This window comes from Equus caballus, chromosome 6, assembly GCF_041296265.1.
Source record: "Equus caballus isolate H_3958 breed thoroughbred chromosome 6, TB-T2T, whole genome shotgun sequence".
In the NCBI taxonomy this organism is placed as follows: Eukaryota; Metazoa; Chordata; class Mammalia; order Perissodactyla; family Equidae; genus Equus; species Equus caballus.
This window is the reverse complement of record NC_091689.1, coordinates 17,917,466-17,938,009: the sequence shown is the minus strand read 5'-3', so window position 1 is coordinate 17,938,009 and position 20,544 is coordinate 17,917,466. Positions and strand designations below refer to the sequence as shown.

The 20,544-nt window shown below is 37.8% G+C and overlaps 1 protein-coding gene across 3 annotated transcripts in view; it reads right to left on the bottom strand.

Annotated features, from left to right (window-relative positions):
• Positions 1-20,544, bottom strand: part of LOC100063634 (nuclear body protein SP140-like protein) — a 59,826-nt gene that overhangs the window by 34,139 nt on the left and 5,143 nt on the right. For all 3 annotated transcript variants that reach the window (XM_005610680.4, XM_005610681.4, XM_070270639.1), the window contains exons 2-5: positions 6,760-6,922; positions 5,514-5,682; positions 4,458-4,541; positions 3,005-3,067 (exon numbers count right to left, since the gene is read on the bottom strand). In XM_005610680.4, coding sequence (XP_005610737.2) covers positions 3,005-3,067; positions 4,458-4,541; positions 5,514-5,682; positions 6,760-6,922 — 479 coding nt within the window. The remainder of the gene's footprint in view (positions 1-3,004; positions 3,068-4,457; positions 4,542-5,513; positions 5,683-6,759; positions 6,923-20,544) is intronic.

Here is a 20,544-nt window from a genome sequence, read left to right as displayed (position 1 = left end):
TCAAGCATTCCCAACATTACCAAGAGTCCTCTCCTGTGTCATTGTCCTTCACACCAAGTCCTTCCACCTGCCAGTTCTGTTCCCCGCAGCATCAAACACAATCAGTCAGTCTGACACTATGGCTCAGACTCCTGGGAACATTGCTCATTTCCTTGTTGGCTGTCTAGTGCAACATTTTTGTCACTGATTGTATCTTTTCTCTTTGCACTTATCTGTTCTGTTTCACAGAGGGGCTCTGAGAATCCATTTTCAGGTAGGGTTGTACCTAAACCATGTTTTGATTCACAGTTATTTTATTTTCCCCCTGCATCAATTAGGATCCAACCGGAAAATACAAATCACCCTAAGCTTTTAAAGTAGAGGGAATGTAATCCAGGGGATTAGTTATACAGTTGATGGGAGAGCTGAGAAGTCCAAATGGAAGAATGCAGCAACCAGAAGAACTGTCAACAGGAAGCTATGGAAGGGACTGAGGGTGAGCCCAGGGGCCAGGGTCACTGGGTGAGTAGGACCTGGGCCATGGCTGGACTGCTTGTTGAGAGTTGGAGTCATGGGTGAGAGGCAGCCGCTGCCAGAATTGCTGCCGGAGTTAGAGACAGGGCAATATCTGGCTTCTCCCTTGCTCCCACTCTCCAATCTCTTGCTAGCGTCTTCCATGTTAGGAACCCAGCAGGAACCCAGCAGTGAGGGAGCTGGCCAGCATGTCTGCAGGGGTCAATGGCCAGAGATAGAGGGCAGAGCAGAGCAGACGAGGGTAAGGAATAAATTCCTGGGAAAGAAACCAGGACCAGCACATCCCCCTTCCCCGATGGCGAACCTCCTCTGCTCTTTATGGATTCCACCAACCCATCCCACTCTGTTCCACCAGCCTCCATAGAGTATGAAAGGATAAATATATATTTCAGTGTAGATTGCATTGTTTTCATTTAATGTGATTTTTCTGAACATAGTAATTTATGTAAAGTATGATTTAAAAATAATTCCCAAAGTTTTAATATAGAACATGAGCCCTGGTGCATGTTTTATGCCACATCCACAGCTCCTTGGAGTCTCCCATTGGGGCGGTTGGCATGAGACATAGCCCTTCCATCACCTGTGCATGTCACTGCAGCCGTCCCTGCTGGGTCAGACTCTTGGACACACTTAATGGTGGCTTTTGGGCATCATTTGGGTTGTAGGCTGAAACTTCTGTCTTTATTTTCATTGTTCCCCATCACTGAGATGCTCTGGGATTCCATTTCCAGGCAGAGCTGCCCCGAGACCACATTGTGAGGTATAATTTCATTGCTTCCTCCCTACACTCCCTATACATGTACTGAATCCCTTCTCTTCTGCTCATTTCTAGTCACAATTCTATCCACTCACCTTTTCCTGTTCCCACCGGCTGCACTAATAGATGAATGCCTGAGAATGTGGATTCCGGAATGTTTTTAAAAAAATTTTTTAACAACTTTCTCAATAAACATGATTAGATAAAAGTACAAGTATGCTTTCAAAAATCACCCTGATTTTTTTTCTCTTATAAAAAAGTACTACTAATTTAGTATAGCTTTTCTTAAACAACATATCCCAACTGGAAGCTACATAATAAGAGTCTTTCACAGTGCGGGAAGTTCCCTGAGACTCTTTCATGCTACTCATTTCCAAAGCAGAGTCATGGAATAAAGACGTGAAATTCACTATAGACTAGTGCGTTGTAAGGGCAGGCAAACTGTGGCCCTCAGTTGACCTTCATGGGCCAGAGGTTGGTATTACTTTTATCACTGCTTCTACACCCTGGGGAATAATTAAACCCACAATAGACATCTGTGAGAGAAGACAATCCCAAAGTTTACTGTAATGGTTAAAAGTTTAGACTCTGGCACCAGACATAAATTATGATGATAATTAAAACACAGCAATAATAAGAAAATTCACAGAACACTGATGAAGTACCAGGCATGATTGTGAATGCTTCACATGACAGAACTGTTTAAAAGCTGTCACCTTGTGAAGTAGGTACTATTAACTCATCCATTTTATAGATGAAACTGAAGGACAAAGAGGGAAGTAACTTCCCCCAGAGCACAGGGAGAATCTGGAGCCGGGTCGTGGGCGTCCAGACTCTGTGCTCTGACACAACCTTACAGCAGAGTTCAGTCCCAGCTCTCAGTTGCGTGAACTTGCACGAAGAACCAAACTCTCTAAGCTGATTCTTTCCTCTCTGAGAAATGGAGATGATACACCATTATTTTAAGGTGTTTGAGAAGATCAAATAAAATATTACCTGTGTCACTGTATCGGATATAGTGACTGATCAGAAAACTAAATTATTATGATTAATGTCTTAAAATTATAATATTTAAAATAACATATTTTAATTATATTAAATTATAATATTAAATCATATTAAATTATAATTTATAAAAATAAATTATTAACAGTGTTATGGATTAAGGAGAGTCAAGAGTTGTAAACAGCGATTAGTAGTTGCTAAAGTAACAAAGCATTTTTGTGGTGACCCGTCTGGTGTTTGGAGGGCAGCTCCTGGCTTGCTGTCCAGGGATGACGGGAGAGGGTTTGCATGGGAGGCACATGGTGTCCATGGTCCTGTGTAGGGACCCAACCTGGGAGGTACCCTGTCCATATGAGGAACGCTCATCTCCTCCTGCCCCCACCACTCTTGCCAAGCACTGGCCACCTCTGGATGAGACCTCAAAGCACCCAGGCAGTGATCAGATTCAAGCAAGACAGAAGCAGAACTGTGAAGCCAGGCACATGGGCAAAACGTCCAGGCCTGGAGTTGTCGGGAGCTGGCAGCAAGAGTGTTTAAGGGGTATAGATGCAGCGACCCTCCCAGGCAACCCAGAGTGTGAAGACTGTTATCTAAATCCTTGGAGAAACTGCAGAGGCAAAGACTGACAATTCTGGGCAATCAGTGATACACAGAAGCAGGCCCCACCATGGCACATCCCAGAATGCATCAAGAACAGCAAAGGATCACAGAACGGTCAAAGGAACAAACCATTATAAGATGAGCATTCTGTGCAGGGCCAGGTCAGGATTTGATGCAAGTTTTCACCAGTTCCTAGGGGAAAGAGATTAGAAGTTTATTTCAGAAATTGAAGTATGGGCTGTACCATTCTCTGCTAATCTCTTTTTTATAAAGTAGGAGTTGAAGACCCCCTCTAGGGGTCAATACGATCAGTACAGAGCCCATCAGTCAATACAGAGACCATCTGACCTGGCAGATCCCACCCAACTCTTACAGTCAGACTCCATCCCCCAGAGTCGGGTCTGGGGTCAGCTGCACCCCTGGTTGAGAGGGCTCCGCCAGGCCTCTCACTGTGTGTCCTCTATGAGGCACTTGGGTAACTGCTGATGGCTTTTCCTGTTATCCACAGCCATAGTGAACCTGCCTTTGTCCCCAGAGCTGCCCCTGACTGGTAGCCTTACCTCAGTTCCTACAAAGTCTGGGTGCCTTGTCCTCACCCCCTCTTACTCCATACCCTCCTTCTACATATCTGTTCACTCTGTCTTGTTGGCCTTTCCATGAGGATTCAGTGCCTGATTCTCCTCCACTTCCTCCAGCTCTGGTATTCTTTTTTCCATGTTTTTCTCTCCACATATATTTCCTTATTTTGTTTCATATTTCTGTCTTTTCTGTTAGATTATCTGGGTAGTGTACAGGGTTAAGAACACGGGCTCTGGGTTCAGAATTCCTGGTTTCATCCTTGCTCATTTGACCCCAGCTCAACTACATACATGGTCTCCAGACTTCAGCTTCCTTATCTGCATAATGGGCACATAAGTGATACTATCCTCCAACGGCAGCCATGAGCACTGAACCCACAAGTGCCAGAGTAAACGCTCAGTCAACTGAGATGTGAATAATATGGTTGTTTTTATTGTGTCCTTTAACCCTTTCTCCTCTGTCATTTCCCCTCTTTCCTCCTCTCTCTCTCTGTCAAAGTGCCCACATCCTCTTCTCCACATCTCAACTACTTTTTCTCTTCTCTCTATATGACTGCCATTTTCCTTGAATATTCCTGTTCTTGAACAACATCCCCCACATTTAAATTGGTCCTTTCTTGTGCCATAAACAAGGGTCTTCTCTTTGAAATTGACCTTCGACCCAGAGTTCTAGCCCTTCACAGCTTCACACTGATCTTCTCCTACAGGGGCCTCTCTAAATTGAAATTACTTCCAGGTAGTCATTCTCTTTAAATCTGGTTTACTGATACACTGGGTTCCTCTTCCTTTGTCTTGGTCATTGGACCTGTTGACAGTCTCTTGTCAGAGCTCCTCCTCCAGGATTTGGCCTCAGGTTAGATGCTCATGCAAATACCCTCCTGTCTTCTCCATTCTCCTTCAACGTCTCCCTGATTCACAATCTCCACTCAGGGCTCAGTCCCCATCTCCTTTTTTTCCTTTTCCTTGTAGCAGATGAGAGTGGGTGTTTATCAGGTTGCAATCACCTTGTTCAAGGCTTAGATGGTAATTAGGCCTCTCCACCATCCCTTCTCCATCATTTTCCAGGGAAAATATATTGTTTGACATTACTGAAGAGAGAAGGCAAGAGAGAAGAAAGCAATTAGAGATCTTCCAACACCTCAAAATTACACGGTTAGGAATTTCCGACCCTCAGGTCACTCAGAGCTCAGTGGGTCTGATCCTCATGGTAAAGTTCCCACATCATCCCTGGGACAGAAAAGAGAACCCCCAACAAGGGAGCCTCTATGTTTCCCATGCAGAAAGGAGCTACTCAAGCGTAAAAGGTAAAGGTGTAGTGGAAACATCATGAGGCTGTTACTCACATAAAAAATTTTCAGATGGCCAGGAAAGCATGTATCAAAATAAATAACGGTAATTACTCTGGAAACCTGATGAAGGTGGCCTCTCTTCTGTGTTACCAGGTCAACACTGGGTTTAGGGTTAAAAATGACCCATGACTGGTAAATTGCATGTGAACTGGGGGACTACCTATGGACTATAAGCCATACTTTGGTCTTCCTTCAGGGTGGTAACTCTTGTAACTTGTCTCATCCACAGAAGGTGGGGTCCCAAAGAGTTATGGCTATTGGAGTTGTCACATGAGATAGTGACTCCCAAGGGCATGGTACTACTAAACCAGTGTGGATTCTGCATTCACCAGTTAGCTGTCACTTGAGGCAGGTAGTAGACAACTGGGTGGACTGCTGTCTTAGCCACTGCAAGGGGTCCCCAAGAAGAGGAACAACTGATACTGCCCCGTTGGGATGCTGTGTTTCCTGTCATTTGTCCTTCTAAGTAAATCTGATGCCATGTGGCTCTGGTTGTCCTGTGAGCCTAAATGCCTAGTTAAGCAGACCTGCAGGTGGGTGTTGCATGCCATAGCCACTATGCCCTAAGATTTGAAAAGGCTCATGATGTGTGTGTTTTGTAAACTGCTAAATCCCCACTGCCCAGCACCACGTGTAGCACATGGTAGGAGGTTAATATATACATGTTGGAAAAAAACTGGACATCAAAAGGTCACTAATAAACTTAATTACCTTTTTCGAAGCTTTTATAAATGCCATGTAAATCAGGGTACTCCTGCATGTTGACCTCGCTGAACAAGGCTTCCAGAAGCGGCAGGTCAAAAGTCTTCTCCAGTTCACTGAGCACATGGTATACCACTCTTTGTATAGGGACCAGGTTTCTACAAGAATCCTGAGCATCCTTAAAAAAATATTGAATGGAGAAAATATAAATACAGGCTTCCAAGTTATAGAAGAGCCCTTGAAAGTGAATTTATGGGTAATGTACTCCAATTTCTCTACCTAGGTATCTTCTCAGGGAAAGTTTTAGGATTTCTATATATTTGTATGGCTACTAAGTGAAACAAGTAAATCCTTCCTCCTTAAAAATACCCATTTGTGAGTAAGATCTTCTCACACTCATTTACATTAGATGTAAGAAGAAGCAATTCTGAAGAACAAAAGTGGGTTCAAAGTTAAATGTTGCATGGCCCTTTAAGAACTTGGTCATATGTTTTAGGAATAGACTTAGCAGGTGATGAGCAGCTGCTTTGTTGATTGGACAAGCTCTGAACTGACTTGGCGTGGAAGAACTCAGGAAGCCAGGTGACAGTTCTCCCCTTTGTGAACTTTACCATAGAAAAAGCATATTCACAGCGCAAAGGGAAGACTTGCATCTCTGTATGTCCAACAACACCTATTGCTAAAATAACCCAAATTCAAAAGGAAAAGAAAGGAGAAGAAAACTGAAAACTGTTGGGCAAAATATAGCAAGTATCCATTTTCAAATTTGTCCTAAGAAGACATCAATTTTGTGTGTGCTTTAATGTTCTCAGGTCAAAGCATTTAAACCAAAGCTCATTGAAATGAAATGCTGTATCAATTATTGTTTCATTAAATCAATTCACTAAATTTATTAATCAATTAAAACTACTTTTAATTCTTAGCTTATGCTATATTGTGTGCATTCCTGCAAGGCATTATACGTCTGTAGGACACACCTGCTTCAGATCCAGCCAATCTCCACTGCTATTCACCCCAACTCCAGTGGGCACCATGGAGCACCATTCCTTCAGAAGCAGGACTGTCTCTGGTGATGCCTGCTTCTCCTCTCCCTTTTTACATACACGAACACTTACAGCAATAATTGAAAAGGTCCCCCAGTCATAGGAGGCTCCTCAGTTGGCTAGCTGTGCCCTGATGTTTGGGTCCAGGATAACAAAGCATAACTTAGTCTGGGGCTGGTTAACCAGATTGTGACATAACAAACTTTACTTACTTCATACATCTTTTTGGTGATGAATTCACGGTCACAGAGGCCCTCAAGGAAAGGAAATGGTTTTTTTATTGCACTTGAAATCTCCACCTTATGTCTTCTGAAGTGCCTGAATATAGCCTCATAGAGAAGCCTCTCTTCCATGTTCTCGTATTCTGTGGACATCCTGGGGACAAAAGACACCATGAAAAAATGGTCATCAAGATTTCAGATGTTTGTGATGGCCATAGGATTTTATATATGAAGGACAGACTGTGAAGAACCAATGTATATAAAATAAATGGTCCTGAGTAGAGACCAGAATAAGTGGAATTGAAGCAATACGCAAATAGATAATAGAAGAAAGCATGGACGTTAAGAAAGACTTACATATAGCATTGAAAAAGTCATTTGTTCCAATCAAAGCCATTGTAAAGATATCTTCTAAACATATCTGGAATAGTTTGTTAATTAACATTTTTTAAAAATCTGTACAAAACCGAGATGGAGTAAAGCCATCCACAGAGGAATAAAAACAATGTAATAATAACAGGATTTAACTTGAAAATGCATCTTAGTTAACAACTAAGAAAAAATAAATCACATAAAGATAAAAACAAGGTGTCCCTCCATGACTTGTATCTGTTAAGAGAAATACCATCCCACATTGCAAAACTAGTTCATAGGGGCCGGCCCAGTGGCCTAGTGGTTAAGTTCGTGCGCTCTGCTTCGGTAGCCTAGGGTTTCACCTAGGGTTCAGATCCTGGGTGCGGAAATGGCACCGCTCGTCAGGCCATGTTGAGGTGGGATCCCACATGCCACAACTAGAAGGACCCCACAACTAAAATGTGGAACTATGTACCGAGGGGGTTTGGGGAGAAAAAGTAATAAAAAAATTTAAAAAAAAACTGGTTCATAAGTGATAAGATGTGACTTGATAATGATATGGTATGGTAGTACATGGAGAATTTCACAAGAATATCAATTATTTCTCCTGGGACTGCTGCTTTGTGTTAACATAAATCTGTCTGTGCTATTCTCATATATAGCGAGTCTTTTTAGGCATCTGGACTTCAGAAATTGCTGCTCTTTCCTGTGAAAGTAATTTTAAACCGGAGTCTGTAATTCTGGTTCTTAGTTTATCAGTTTATTGCTCTGATAATAATGTTTTAGTCAACATCTTGTATTCCTAAATATGATGAAGACTCGTAAGATTTCTTTGTCAAACCAGAAGGGAATTATTGGCACTTCCCAGTACCCAACATGCATCAGGAAATAATGTCATATTATTGTGTTGAATTCTATTTAAAAAAAAGTTTCCGGTTAAATTTTACAGATTGCAAAGAAGTGTCTGTCTTTTCTTTTGTTAAAAACCCCACTAAAATGCTAATAAAGAAACTGGATTTACAATAACAAAGAGAATGGTAGGGGGCAAGGAGTTGATGAGAGATTTCAACCCAAACCTATAAGACAAAAAGTGGTCAAAGGAGCTCTAATTGCTATTGTAGGTGAAGGATGCTCCCAGGAGTCACAAAGCAACCAATGTGCCCTGTGGAATTCTGAAGAGGCAGTGGAGATTCTAAGGGAGTCAGGATGCTGAAAACTAATGTGTTATTTGAAAAACGAAGAACAGAACAGTGCATCTTCTACTCCTTAATCCACAAGGTGACTACCTGGAGCCAGGCAGCCTCTCAAAGGCAAACATTGCTGCCCTTTCTAGCACCATATGTTAATTTTGCCTGTTACTGGATTTCATACATGGAATAAAATATCTCTATTAATATATTATATAATATATTATAACAATATTTTATATTTATATATAAATTATATATATTTATAATTATAAATATTTATATTTATATATTTAATTTATATTTATTACATAATTATACAATATAATTATATATAACTATATAATAATGTATCATATATAATTAATAATTATATGTAATATAGTAATAATATAATTATATACTTATTAATGTGTAGGAGCTTGTTACATGTTATGAATAGAAGTGTTTTGTTTGATGTATATATTGTGAACAGTTTCCCCCAATCCATGGCTTGCCTTTCATTTCTTTAACCATGTCTTTTGATGAGGAGAAATTTTTAATTTTGATAAAGTTCAATCTATCAAAATTTTTCTTGTGGTTAATGACTTTAGTGTACTCTCTAAGAAACCTTTACCTATCCTAAATTAATGAAAGTATGCAAAATATTCAACAAGCAATGGGTCTATTTCTGGATTTTCTGTTCTATATCATTGATCTATTCATCTATCTTTGTGTTGATAGCACACTGGTTTAAGAACTAGAGCTTATAGAAAGTCTTGAACTCAATTAGGAAAAGATTGTCTTTGCTTTTCTAAGTCTTTTGGTTCTCCATATATCTTTTGGAATCAATTTGTCAACTTCTACAAGAAAAGTCTTTTGGATTTTTATTGGGTTTTTATTGAATCTATAGATAAATTCAGGGAGAACAGACATCTTAACCATACTGAGTCTACTCTTTTATGTCGTTTTTCTCAGTGTTTATGTTGTCAGTACAGACGTCACGTGCATCTTTCATTAAACTTCTTCCTAGTTATTACATCGTTTTTGAGGCTACTTTAAATGGTATTGATTTTTAAGTTGCTTCTTACTACTGTATGGAAATAGAATGGGTTTGGAAAAATATTATCGATGTATTCATAACCTTCCTAAATTCACCTGTGAGTTCTAGTAAAATATTGTAGATTTCCTTTGGCTTTTATAGAAAACAATCATATCATAAGCAAATAAAACTCTTTTATTTATTCCTTTCCAACAATTATTTCTTTTTCTGGTCTTATTGCAGTGGCTATGAGTTCAAATACAACGTTGAAGAGAAGTGGTGAGAGCAGACTTCTTTGTCTTGTTTTCAGTATCACCATTAAATACAAGGTTTTCTCTACATTTTTGTATATATATATATATATATATATGTATATTTTTAATGAGACTGAGGAAGTTTCTGTCTATTCCTAGTTTGTTGTGAGTTTTACCATGAACAGATGTTGCATTTTATCTAACGTATCTGCTGAGATCTTCCTATCGTTTTCCTTTTCTAGTCTTTAATTTTGTGAATCATATTGATTGATTTCTGGAGTCTCTTTTTTTTGGTTCTCTTTTTTCTGAGGAAGATTTGCCCTGAGCTAACATCTGCTGCCAATCTTCCTCTTTTCATACGTGAGATGTCTCCACAGCATGGCCACGGACAGATGAGAGTGGTGTAGGTCCATGCCTGGGAACCAACCAGGCCACCAAAGTGGAGTACACCGAACTTAGCCACTAAGCCATGGGGTGGGCCCTGGAGCCTCTTCTTTGATAGGAACAGATAACCACAAGTCAACAGACATTTGAAGAAATTCTCCAATATCAGAATGAAAGAATAACATAAAAAAGAGAAAAATGTTACCCTAGAAGAAACAGAGCTAATATAAGAAAAAGGAGAAAACATCCCCCAAACCAATATTTTTAGAGAGATTTCAGAATACATGTTGCACTCCATGATGCTAAGAAAAAAGAACTACCAGAGAAATATGAAGTACTCTTAGATATTTTTAAAAAATAATTTCAGAAATAAAAAAATTATTAAAATGGTTCTAAAATAAAACTGAGGAAAATAACATAAAGAGATTAAATGGCAAAAAAAAGTAAACAAGAGAAATAGAAGAGATTAAGGATTAATTTAGGTAAGTGATAGCCTCATAACTGGAGTCAAGACAGCTGGACAGGGAAAAAGAGGATATCTCAGAGTGGAAAGACATGTATTTTTTGAAAGGGCACAATTAGGTACTTAGAAAAATGAATTTTCAAAGAATCACCATGGCAGATAACTGTGAAATAACAACACCTAAAAAACAAAGAGAAGAACTTAAAAGCTTCCAGAAAGCATCAAGAAACCAGTTACGTATGGAGGAATGATGGCAAGAATAGCTTGAGATACCTCATCAATAACAGTGACTGTAGAGCCAGCCCTTCAAAACCCAGAGCGAATCAGGATAACTTCAGACACATAGGGCTGAGAAATTTTACTATACAAACATCCATTTTGGGTGCTTTTCCTAAAATTTTCTTTATGTATATACCAATCCACACATATAAAGCTTTTAAAATGTAATTTTATACATGCTCTTAAATATGCATGCAATCACTATTTTACTTTTTATTTTTTCCTTATTTCCAACTAGATACCTCCTTCCTTTCTATTCATACAACTGTCCCCACCGCTCCCACATAATCCATTTTGATATCTTTGCATGTACTCTTCCCTAAATTCCTGGTAAGCATATAATTCTATCTACATATATCTATACCTTACTCATACTTACAGAGCTTTTTGTCATCATATTATATTATAATATTATATGATTTTCTTTTTCTGTATTATATGCTTTTTTATGCACCAAATTTGCCTTATATATTAGTACCTTGAAAAAATCTCTAAGTCACCTAGTGTGGTTCTAGTTTATTTATTTGTTTGCTTATTTATTTATTTATTGAATGTATAATATTCAGCAACACCCAAATACTCTTAGGAAAATACATTAGGATGAATTGCAGAAAACATGGATGCAAATCAGCAATGAGGAAGACATGAAAACTGGAAACCAATGGATCCAACCCACGAGACAGTAAAGGGAAGCACAGAATGGGAGCCTGGCAGCAGACCAAGAACACAAACATCCCAGATTAGAACACGTGATGATTACAGCATATAGATAAGTGCAATGAATGACAGCAATGTGATTAGAGATGGGAGGAAGGAATTGGGAATACTCTGTTATAAGGTACCTGTATTACAGGTGAAGTAGTATAAAATGTATATTGTAAACTCCAGACAACTACTAAAAACATTAAAAAGAAGTACAATTGATGTCTTAACAGAAGAGATAAAACAGAATCATATAAAATGCTAAATTAAAACCAGAGAAGGCAGAAAAACAGGGAGAAAAAAACAAAGAGCAAATACAATGAGTAGAAAACAGTCACAAACATGATAGATATTAATCCAATATATCAAAAATTACTTTCAATGTGAATGGTCTAAATACTCCAATTAAAAGACAGAGACTGCCAAAAATGACTGAAGAAACAACATAAAAAACTATATATTGTCAACAAGAAAAAAGCTTTAAATATGAAGACTCAGGTTAAGAATGGAGAAAGAGATACTATGCTAACACTAATCAAAAGACAGAGCAGCTATATTATTTTCAGACAAAGAAAATTCAGAACAAGAAAAATTATGAATGAGAAAGAAGGTATTATATACGAAACAAGGGTCTGTTTTCCAGGAAGACTTAACAATCTTTAACACGTATTTACATAAACTCGCAGCATCAACTATGCAGGGTAAAAATTGATAGAATTATGAGTAGAAATAGACAAATCCACTATTACAGTTAGATGCTTGAATAATCCTCTTTTAATAATTTATAGATCAAGCAGGTAAAAAAGCAATACTAATACAGTTTGACCAGAACATCACTACCAATCAACTTGGTCTATTTAACATAAATAGGATATTCCATCCAACAACACAGAATATTCACACTCCTCAAGATCACAGGGAAAATTCACTCTTACCAAGATAGAGGACATTCTGGGTCATAAAACGCACCTTAATAAATTTAAAAGAACAGAAATCATAAAAAGTATGTTCTCAGAAAACAAAGGAATTAAACTAGAAATCAATAACAGACAGATTGATGGAAAATTCTCAAATACCTGGAGATTGAAAAATACACTTCTAAATAACTTATGGGTCAAAGAAGAAGTCTCCAGAGAAATTTTTAAATATTTTGAACTAAGTGAAAATGAATGCACAACTCATCAAAATTTGGGGACGCAGAAAAAGCAGTGATTAGTGAGAAACGTATTCCATTAAATGCATATATTAAAAAAAAAGAAAGTTCTAAATTCAAAAATCTAAGTTTCCCACTTAGGAAACTAGAAAAAAGAAGAGAAAAAAAGAAAAGAGAAAAGAAAGAGCAATTTAACCCTGATCCAATAGAAGAAAAAAAATTAAATTAATTAGAGAAAAATTCAATGAGGGGCTGGCTCTGTGGCCGAGTGGTTAAGTTCACATGCTCTGCTTCAGTGGCCCAGGGTTTTGCTGGTTTGGATCCTAGGCGTGGACAAGGCACCGCTCATCAGTCCATGTTGAGGCGGCATCCCACATGCCACAACTAGAAGGACCCACAACCAAAAAATATACAACTATGTACTGGGGGGTTTTGGGGAGAAAAAGCAGAAAAACAAAAAGAAGATTGGCAACAGTCATTAGCTCAGGTGCCAATCTTTAAAAAAAAAAACAATGCAAAAGAATTCAATGAAACTGGAAACAGGAAAACAGAGAAAAATCCACAAAACCTAAAGCTTGTTCTTGGAAAAGATCAATAAAATTGACAAACTTCTACCCAGGCTAACCAATAAAACGAGAAGACAAAATATTGTACCAGAAGTAAAAGTAGAATCACGAAAACTAATTCTAAGGACATTAAAAAGATAACAAAGGAATACTATGAACAAGCCTACGCTGACAAATTTGATAACTTAAATAAAATGGACCAAATCCTTGAAAGATACAAACTACCAAAACTCACACAAGGAGAAATGGATAATTTGAATAGGCCTGTCTCCATTTTTTAAAAACTGAATGAGTAATTAGTTACTTGGAAAAAAGTAAGCATCAGGCCCCAATGGTTTGACTGGTGGATTCTACTAAACATTTAATTTAGAAGTGATACCAGTTCTCTACAATCTTGTCCAGAAAATAGGAGCAGAGAGAATACTTCTTAACTCCTCTTATGAGTCCAGCATTACTGTAACACCAAAAGCAGATAAAGACAAACTACAGACCAATGACTCATTAATATTAATGCAAAAATCTTCAATGAAATCTTAGCAAATTGCACCCAACAATGCATAAAAAAATTATACAACATGACCAGGGGAAGTTTATTCCAGACATGCAAGGATGGTTCAACATTTCAAATCTATCAAATGTAATTCACCCATCAACAGGCTAAGGAAAAACTGAATGATCACATCAATTGATGCAGAAGTCATTCGACAAAATACAACATCCATTAATGTCAAAGTTCTCAGCAAACTAGAAAGAGAGAAACTTCATCAACTTGAGAAAGGCCATCCATAAAAAACTCATAGCTAATATATTTAATGTTGAGAACCTGTATGCTTTCCTGTAAGATCAGGGAGAAGGCAAAAAGGTCCCCTTTTACCACTCTTATTCAACATGTTACTGGAAGGCATAGTAAAGAAAGAAGAAAAGAAAATTAAAGGCATAGAGGGTGGGAAGGAAGAACTAAAACTGTCTTTGCTTGAAGACAACATGATTGTCTACGCAAAAAGTCTTAAAGAATTGACAAAACAATATCCTGGAACTAATGATAAGTGTAGCAAGGTCACAGGATGCAAAGTAACATACGAATATCAATTGCTTGTGTGTATACCAGCACCAAAAACTTGGAATTTGAAATGAAATAAAACAATACCACTTACAATAGCACCAAAAATATGAAAAACCCAGCTGTATATCTAACAAAGTGTGGACAGGATCTATATGCAGAAAATTATTCTAGAAAGAGGAGAATTTTACTTGCAAAATAGTAGTAACTATCTTGATGTAAAGCTTCAAAGTATATTAACAAACAAAGTGTTGAGCTGAGTGGTAAAGGCAAATTTGAGTTAAATAATTTGTTTTAAATGTGAAAAATTTGAACAATATGGTTTCAAATTCAACGCTAAAACTTACAGAAATATAGATTCAAAATTAATTTGAATAATTGAAAGTAACCACTGGTTGAGTGAAATCAGGTCCTATAAAGCCTTATAAAATACTGAAAATAAAATGAGAAGGAAATATAGCTTGTATTTTTCGAGAGAAAAAAGAAGGAAAACAATAAGGAGTTCTAAAAGTTAAAACAGAAAACTATAAAAAAATACATTATTTAAAACACTGAATGTAAATGAAACAATGACAATATTGAAAGGTACAGAATCAAAAATGGAATCTAACAAAAGACGCAATGAAGACAAAGTGCCACAAAATTTGTTAAAATCAAAAATACAGAAGTCATGGTGTTCAAATTAAACAAAACAAAAAGTAAGGGTGTTCATATCCACAACAAAGCAAAATTCAAGAAACAAATAATGAGACAAATATTCTAGGATATTGAAGGTCAATTCATCTCTAGTTTTTGACTCTACACATATGCAAAAAATGATCAAAATATACAGGCTCTAGGGAAATTAGGAAGAATGATGTATTATTTAGCTTGGTAACCTAAAAACAGAGACCACATGATTTTTGCCAATATTCTTGAAATGTATATAAATATAGATCATAATCTTGGCCACAAAAGATGTCTCAAAAAGTTTTCAGAAGCGAAACAGGCTGCATGTTAAAGAAAATAAACCACCCAGAGATTTTACAAAACAAAACAAAAAATACTTTTTTGGGTCACAGATGAAATAAAACTTCCAGTTGGAGGCTCTTTTGAAAAAACGAGGAAAATAATGAAATGAGAGTGAGTAAAGTCAAGATGCTAGAATATTACGAGACGTCTTTATATAATTTATTACAACAACAAACAAAAGGAGAAAAAAGTATATAATTATATCTGTAAACAATTTTAAAAGGAAATTTAATAGACCCAGCAGCTATTTTTATAAAACTATATGAAATAGACAAAAGCTAACACAATATAAAGTCTCAAAAAATAGCAAATACTACAGCAAACATTGAAATGATGAGGTCACTCAAATAGAAAAAAAGACAGCAAAGCCTACCATTACCAGCATTATTTTACAGATATTTTTAGAAGTTTTAGTTAGTGAATTGTCTTTTATCTCAGCATTCTAAACACTTTTCCTAATTTCTAGAAACACGCCACTTTACAGTAATAGACCCAAAGACTTTTAGCCTCTCTGCAACAAGAAGCCAAAAGTAGATAACTTACAGACATTTAGCAATAAGGTTTCAGTGTTCTATCCAATCCAAAAACGACCCAGATACTCAGAGTTTTATCATTTAACTTAACTTGGCAAAACTCAAGATTGTTACCAAAAAGAATCTGGAAGCTGTTTTTTCCCCAAGTATACAAACCATAAAAGTTATTGTACCCACAAACTCTTATCCATTTTTATCTGTTTAAACCATTTGTTTCCAACAATTATGTTCACATTGCCCACGAAAACTTCATGAGACATTAGACAAAATTAGCCATCATCTAAAGCTATTATTTTGCTGACGAATTTAACAGACGGTATGAATTTATTTGACTAGTAAACCCAGGCTGCATGCCTGAATCATATCCAAATACCAACAATTTTGACAACAAGACTATTTCAATCAAACAAACAAACAAACAAGCTTTCATTTACCAAAGGCTAATTCACATCACGTTAACTTGAAAGACATTGGGTTAATTTCTACTACATTTAGAATTTATGTAAGTGCTTACTTTAAGCCAATTAAACAGAGCTCTTAATTTTGGCCATACCATCCGGAGGTAAAAATATCACACATATAACATCCATAGACATACATACACAGAATCTCCACAGCTATTGTTTTAAAAATTACCGACATGAATCAGGTACAATAAAAGAAAGCGCCCTAGTTACGAATCCAAATTTTGTTTTGAGCCTCTTTACCAATATTTGTGGAGAAGACACTCAAGATGCTAGATTTTTTGGCAAGGGTACACTTACAGCCGTTTTTTCCTTCCTCTGCCTTTTTGTTTTTCCTTCAGTCTTAGGAATTAATGATGGGCTAGGTAGTCCCCAGAGGATTTGCAAGCTCTTTGAGATAAGGGAAATGGGTGGAACCTGAATGCCTATAAAGCTGCTTTTCTAGCCTTACAAGGATTTTCCAAGGACAGTTGCTTTTGATTTCTCAGAAACTGGGTTGTTACTCAAATGACATTATAGGTTGCTCTACCTGTTCAACTGCATCATAAAGGCACAGAGAAACCCCTCAAGTTTTCTCCCAGCTCGAGTTTCTGGGGCATAACCCATCCAACTGAAAGTGTTTCTAATTAGTTAGAATGTACTTGAGCGGTGAGTCTCCAGGGATGCTTAGGGCGTTCCCCATAGTGTCCGACTGACTGTGGCTGGAGAAAGGGTGCAGAGTCCAACTGCGGGCATTGATATAGTTATAAGATTTAATCAAGTCCTGCTCAACCGGGGCACTTAGTCCCTGAGCCAGCACAAGGTGAGGCAGGAAAGCAGGAGGCAAAGGCCTGGAACTGGCTGGAGGCTGGGGCTCCCAGAGCCAGGGTTGAGAGTTAAGTCCTTGGCAAAAAGGTTTTCAAGTTTTCGATTTTACAGAAGGTCCAGGTTCTGCTCAGGTCCAGCCTGAACTTAACCTCCGCTTGGTGACAACAGAGGAGGTGATGAATGAAACAAAGAAAGGAAAAGAAGAGATCAGACCTCGCACTCATGGCCTCTTTTAGAGGGTTATCAAGATAAGAGTCACAGAATAGTTCCGGTGCCGGGGCACACAAACCCAGCAGGACAGTTCACAGAATGAATTACAGGTCTCCTACTCTCATAACCGACTCAGTAGGTGACTAAAATATTCAAGGAGTCAACCGCCAAGAGAAGGCACCCCACTTGGGGTCGCCAGGGTGATCAGGCCTGGAAACCCAAAGTTGGGGCTCCCAGAGGTAGGGCCTTTTAGTCTTTAAAGATTTCTTTGTTTCCCGGTTGCAAAGCTCAAAAGGAGACCAAAATGGCCACTGTAACTCTAAGAGAGATAAAAGAAAAGGGTCCATTGCCTTGAAAATCCCCCCTGAACCTAGGGCAGCATCCTACCCATTGTTCCTCCCGTGAGGTCCCTATAGTAAGGGGTGATGGGGGCGTCCCCCTGCATTGTATCCCTTGTATACCTTCCCTGTTATGCCTGGCAGTAATAGGTGCCTGGTGAATGGTCCCAGAGGTAAAAGAGAAAAACAGTGAGGAATTTTCCGCCGGTCTGGGGGACATTCTACCCAACTGCATCCTGTAGCCATTCTCCCAAGAAGGGGTTCCCACACTCAACTAAAGGTTAAAGTTTGGTACTTTTCTTGACCTGGAGTCCCGATTGGAACTTTCCCGCGGTTTGGAGTGTGGTCAGGAGCCATAGGGAGGGACGCCAATCCAGCCTTAGGAAAAGAAACCTGCCATGGGAGTCTTGGAGATTGGCGACTGTCCTAATGACGTAAGTGGTTGACCCGTGCCCATGTAAAATTTATATATTAGAGGTAGAATTAGGAAGGAATGGATTAATTCATTCTTCATCACCCTGAGGCTTAAGGTACTGACTCTCTTCAAGCTGAATGCCACGGTTTGCCCCATAGAGTAGCCATGGGCAGCAAACGTGGATTCATACTGCTGTCCAAGAAAGTTCCCGATGAAGAAGTGAATTTAGATCCATCCTTGAAAAGGGGAAAGGCCCAAGGAAGAAAAGAGCACTTACCAGAACTTAAGCTCACAAGCCAATGAAGCAAGACCCCCGTATGGGCCACCAGAAGAAATGATGCAGGCTCAGTGAGTCGAGGAGTCAAAAGAAAGATTTCTTGGACTCTCAAGGTCTGGCAGTAGTGCTCTTTTATTTAGAGAATAGCATGGGGACAGGACCCATGGGTAGTAAAGAGCTGCAGGCATGGGGACAGGATCCATGGGCATTAAGAGCTGCAGGCATGGGGACAGGACCCATGGGTAGTAAAAGCTGCAGGCATGGGGACAGGACCATGGGCAGTGAAGAGCTGCAGGCATGGGGACAGGACACAGGGGCAGTAAGAGCTGCCAAAGATAGACTTTTCAACAAGGGGTTCTAGGACAATAGGATAACCATACGCAAAAAGATTACTTTATACCTTTACCTCACACCTTAAAAAAATATCAACTCAAAATGGATCATAGCCCTAAATGTGAGAGCAGGGCCAGCTTGATGGGCATACATCCTGTGCTTGGTTTAATGCTCTGCTTTCATGGTTTTGAAATTCTTAATGATTTGTGAACAAGGGTCTCTCACTTTCATTTTTCACTGAATCTCACAAATTATGTAGCTGGTCCTGTGAAAGAATGAAAATGATAAAACTTTTCAAAGTATACATAGGAGAAAATATTTACGACTTTGGGTTATACAAAAAGGTAGCTACAACACCAAAAGTATGATCCATAAAAGAATAAATTGAAATTAAAAATATGTAATCTTTTGTGCTTCAAAAGATACCATTAAGAAAATGAAAATACTAGTCACAGTCTTGGAGAAAATATTAGCCAATCATATTTCTAGTGAATGACACATCCAGATGTATGAAGAATTCTTTCAGCTCAGTAAGAAGACAAACAACCCAATTAAAAAATGAGCAAATGATTTGAATAGATAAATCTCCAAAGAGATAAGTAGAAGGTAATAAACACATGAAAAGATGCCGAACATCATTAGTCATTAGGGAAAAAGCAATTAAAACCATAATGAGATACCAATGCATACCCACCGAAATGGCTACAAAGATATAAGATAAGTATTAGCAAGATTGTGAAAAACCTAGAGCCCTTATACATTGCTGGAAGGAATGTAAAGGGGTCCTTCAGAAACCCTGTAAGATAGTTTCTTAAAAAGTTAAACATAGTGTTACCATATGACCCCAACAATTCTCCTCCACGGATCTATCTAGAAATGAAAACATATGTCCACACAAAGACTTGTATACAAATACAAATATTTATGGCAGCATTTTCCATAATAGCCAAAAAATGGAAACAATCCAAATATCCATCAACTGGTGAATGAAAAAATAAAATGTGGTGGATCCATCCAATGGAATACTATTCAGCAATAAAAGGAACGAAATACTAATATATGTACAACATGGATGAACCTCGAAAACATGCTCAGTGAAAAAAACTAGATGCAAAAGACCACATAACGTATGGACTCCATCTATATGAAATGTCCAGAAAAAGGCAATCTACAGAATCAGAAAGTAGATTAGTGGTTACTTGGGGCTGTAGGATAGAAATAGGAATTGACAGTAAACAGCCATGAGTGAACTTTTTGAGATGATAAAAATGTTGTAACTTTGGATTGTGGTTATGGTTGCAGAACTCTATAAATTTACTAAAAGTCATTGCATTGTACAGTTAAAACAGGTAAATTTTATAGCATGTAAATTATACCTCATTAAAGCTATTTAAAAAAGCAAAGGTAGGAGTGTTAATAGCTGAACGGCCTCAGTTCAAGAGTAAGTTGGTTAACCACGTTTTCTTTCTGGAATGCAAGAAAATAAAACGTATGGAAAATGTGAAAAAATTAAGAAACATTGCATAATCTGATGTTTCAACATTCTGTCAATGGGAATTCCAGGAAGAGAGAAGAGAAAAAAACGAAACAAGGAAATCAAATAAAAGGAGGGAAAAAAATGTCTCAGTATGGCAGCTAGAACCTTAATTAAAATGTCACATGAAGTGCAGAGAATGAGTATTTAAAACCTAACTAGATATATCATAGTGAAAATGTAGAACATTGAGGATAACAAACAAATCATAAAGGTTCCAGAAAGTAAAAGCAACTTACAAAGGGATGAAAATCTGATGGAAGTTTCAGTTTTCATATGCAATACTGAGCGGAGGAAGACAATGAAAGAAAAATGTCCAAATTTTTAAGCAAAAAATAATTATGAACCTTAATTCTAAAGACACACAAATACTCATTCATGTATGAAAGTGAAATGAAGATATTTTCAGACTATAGTGACCAAAAACTTTA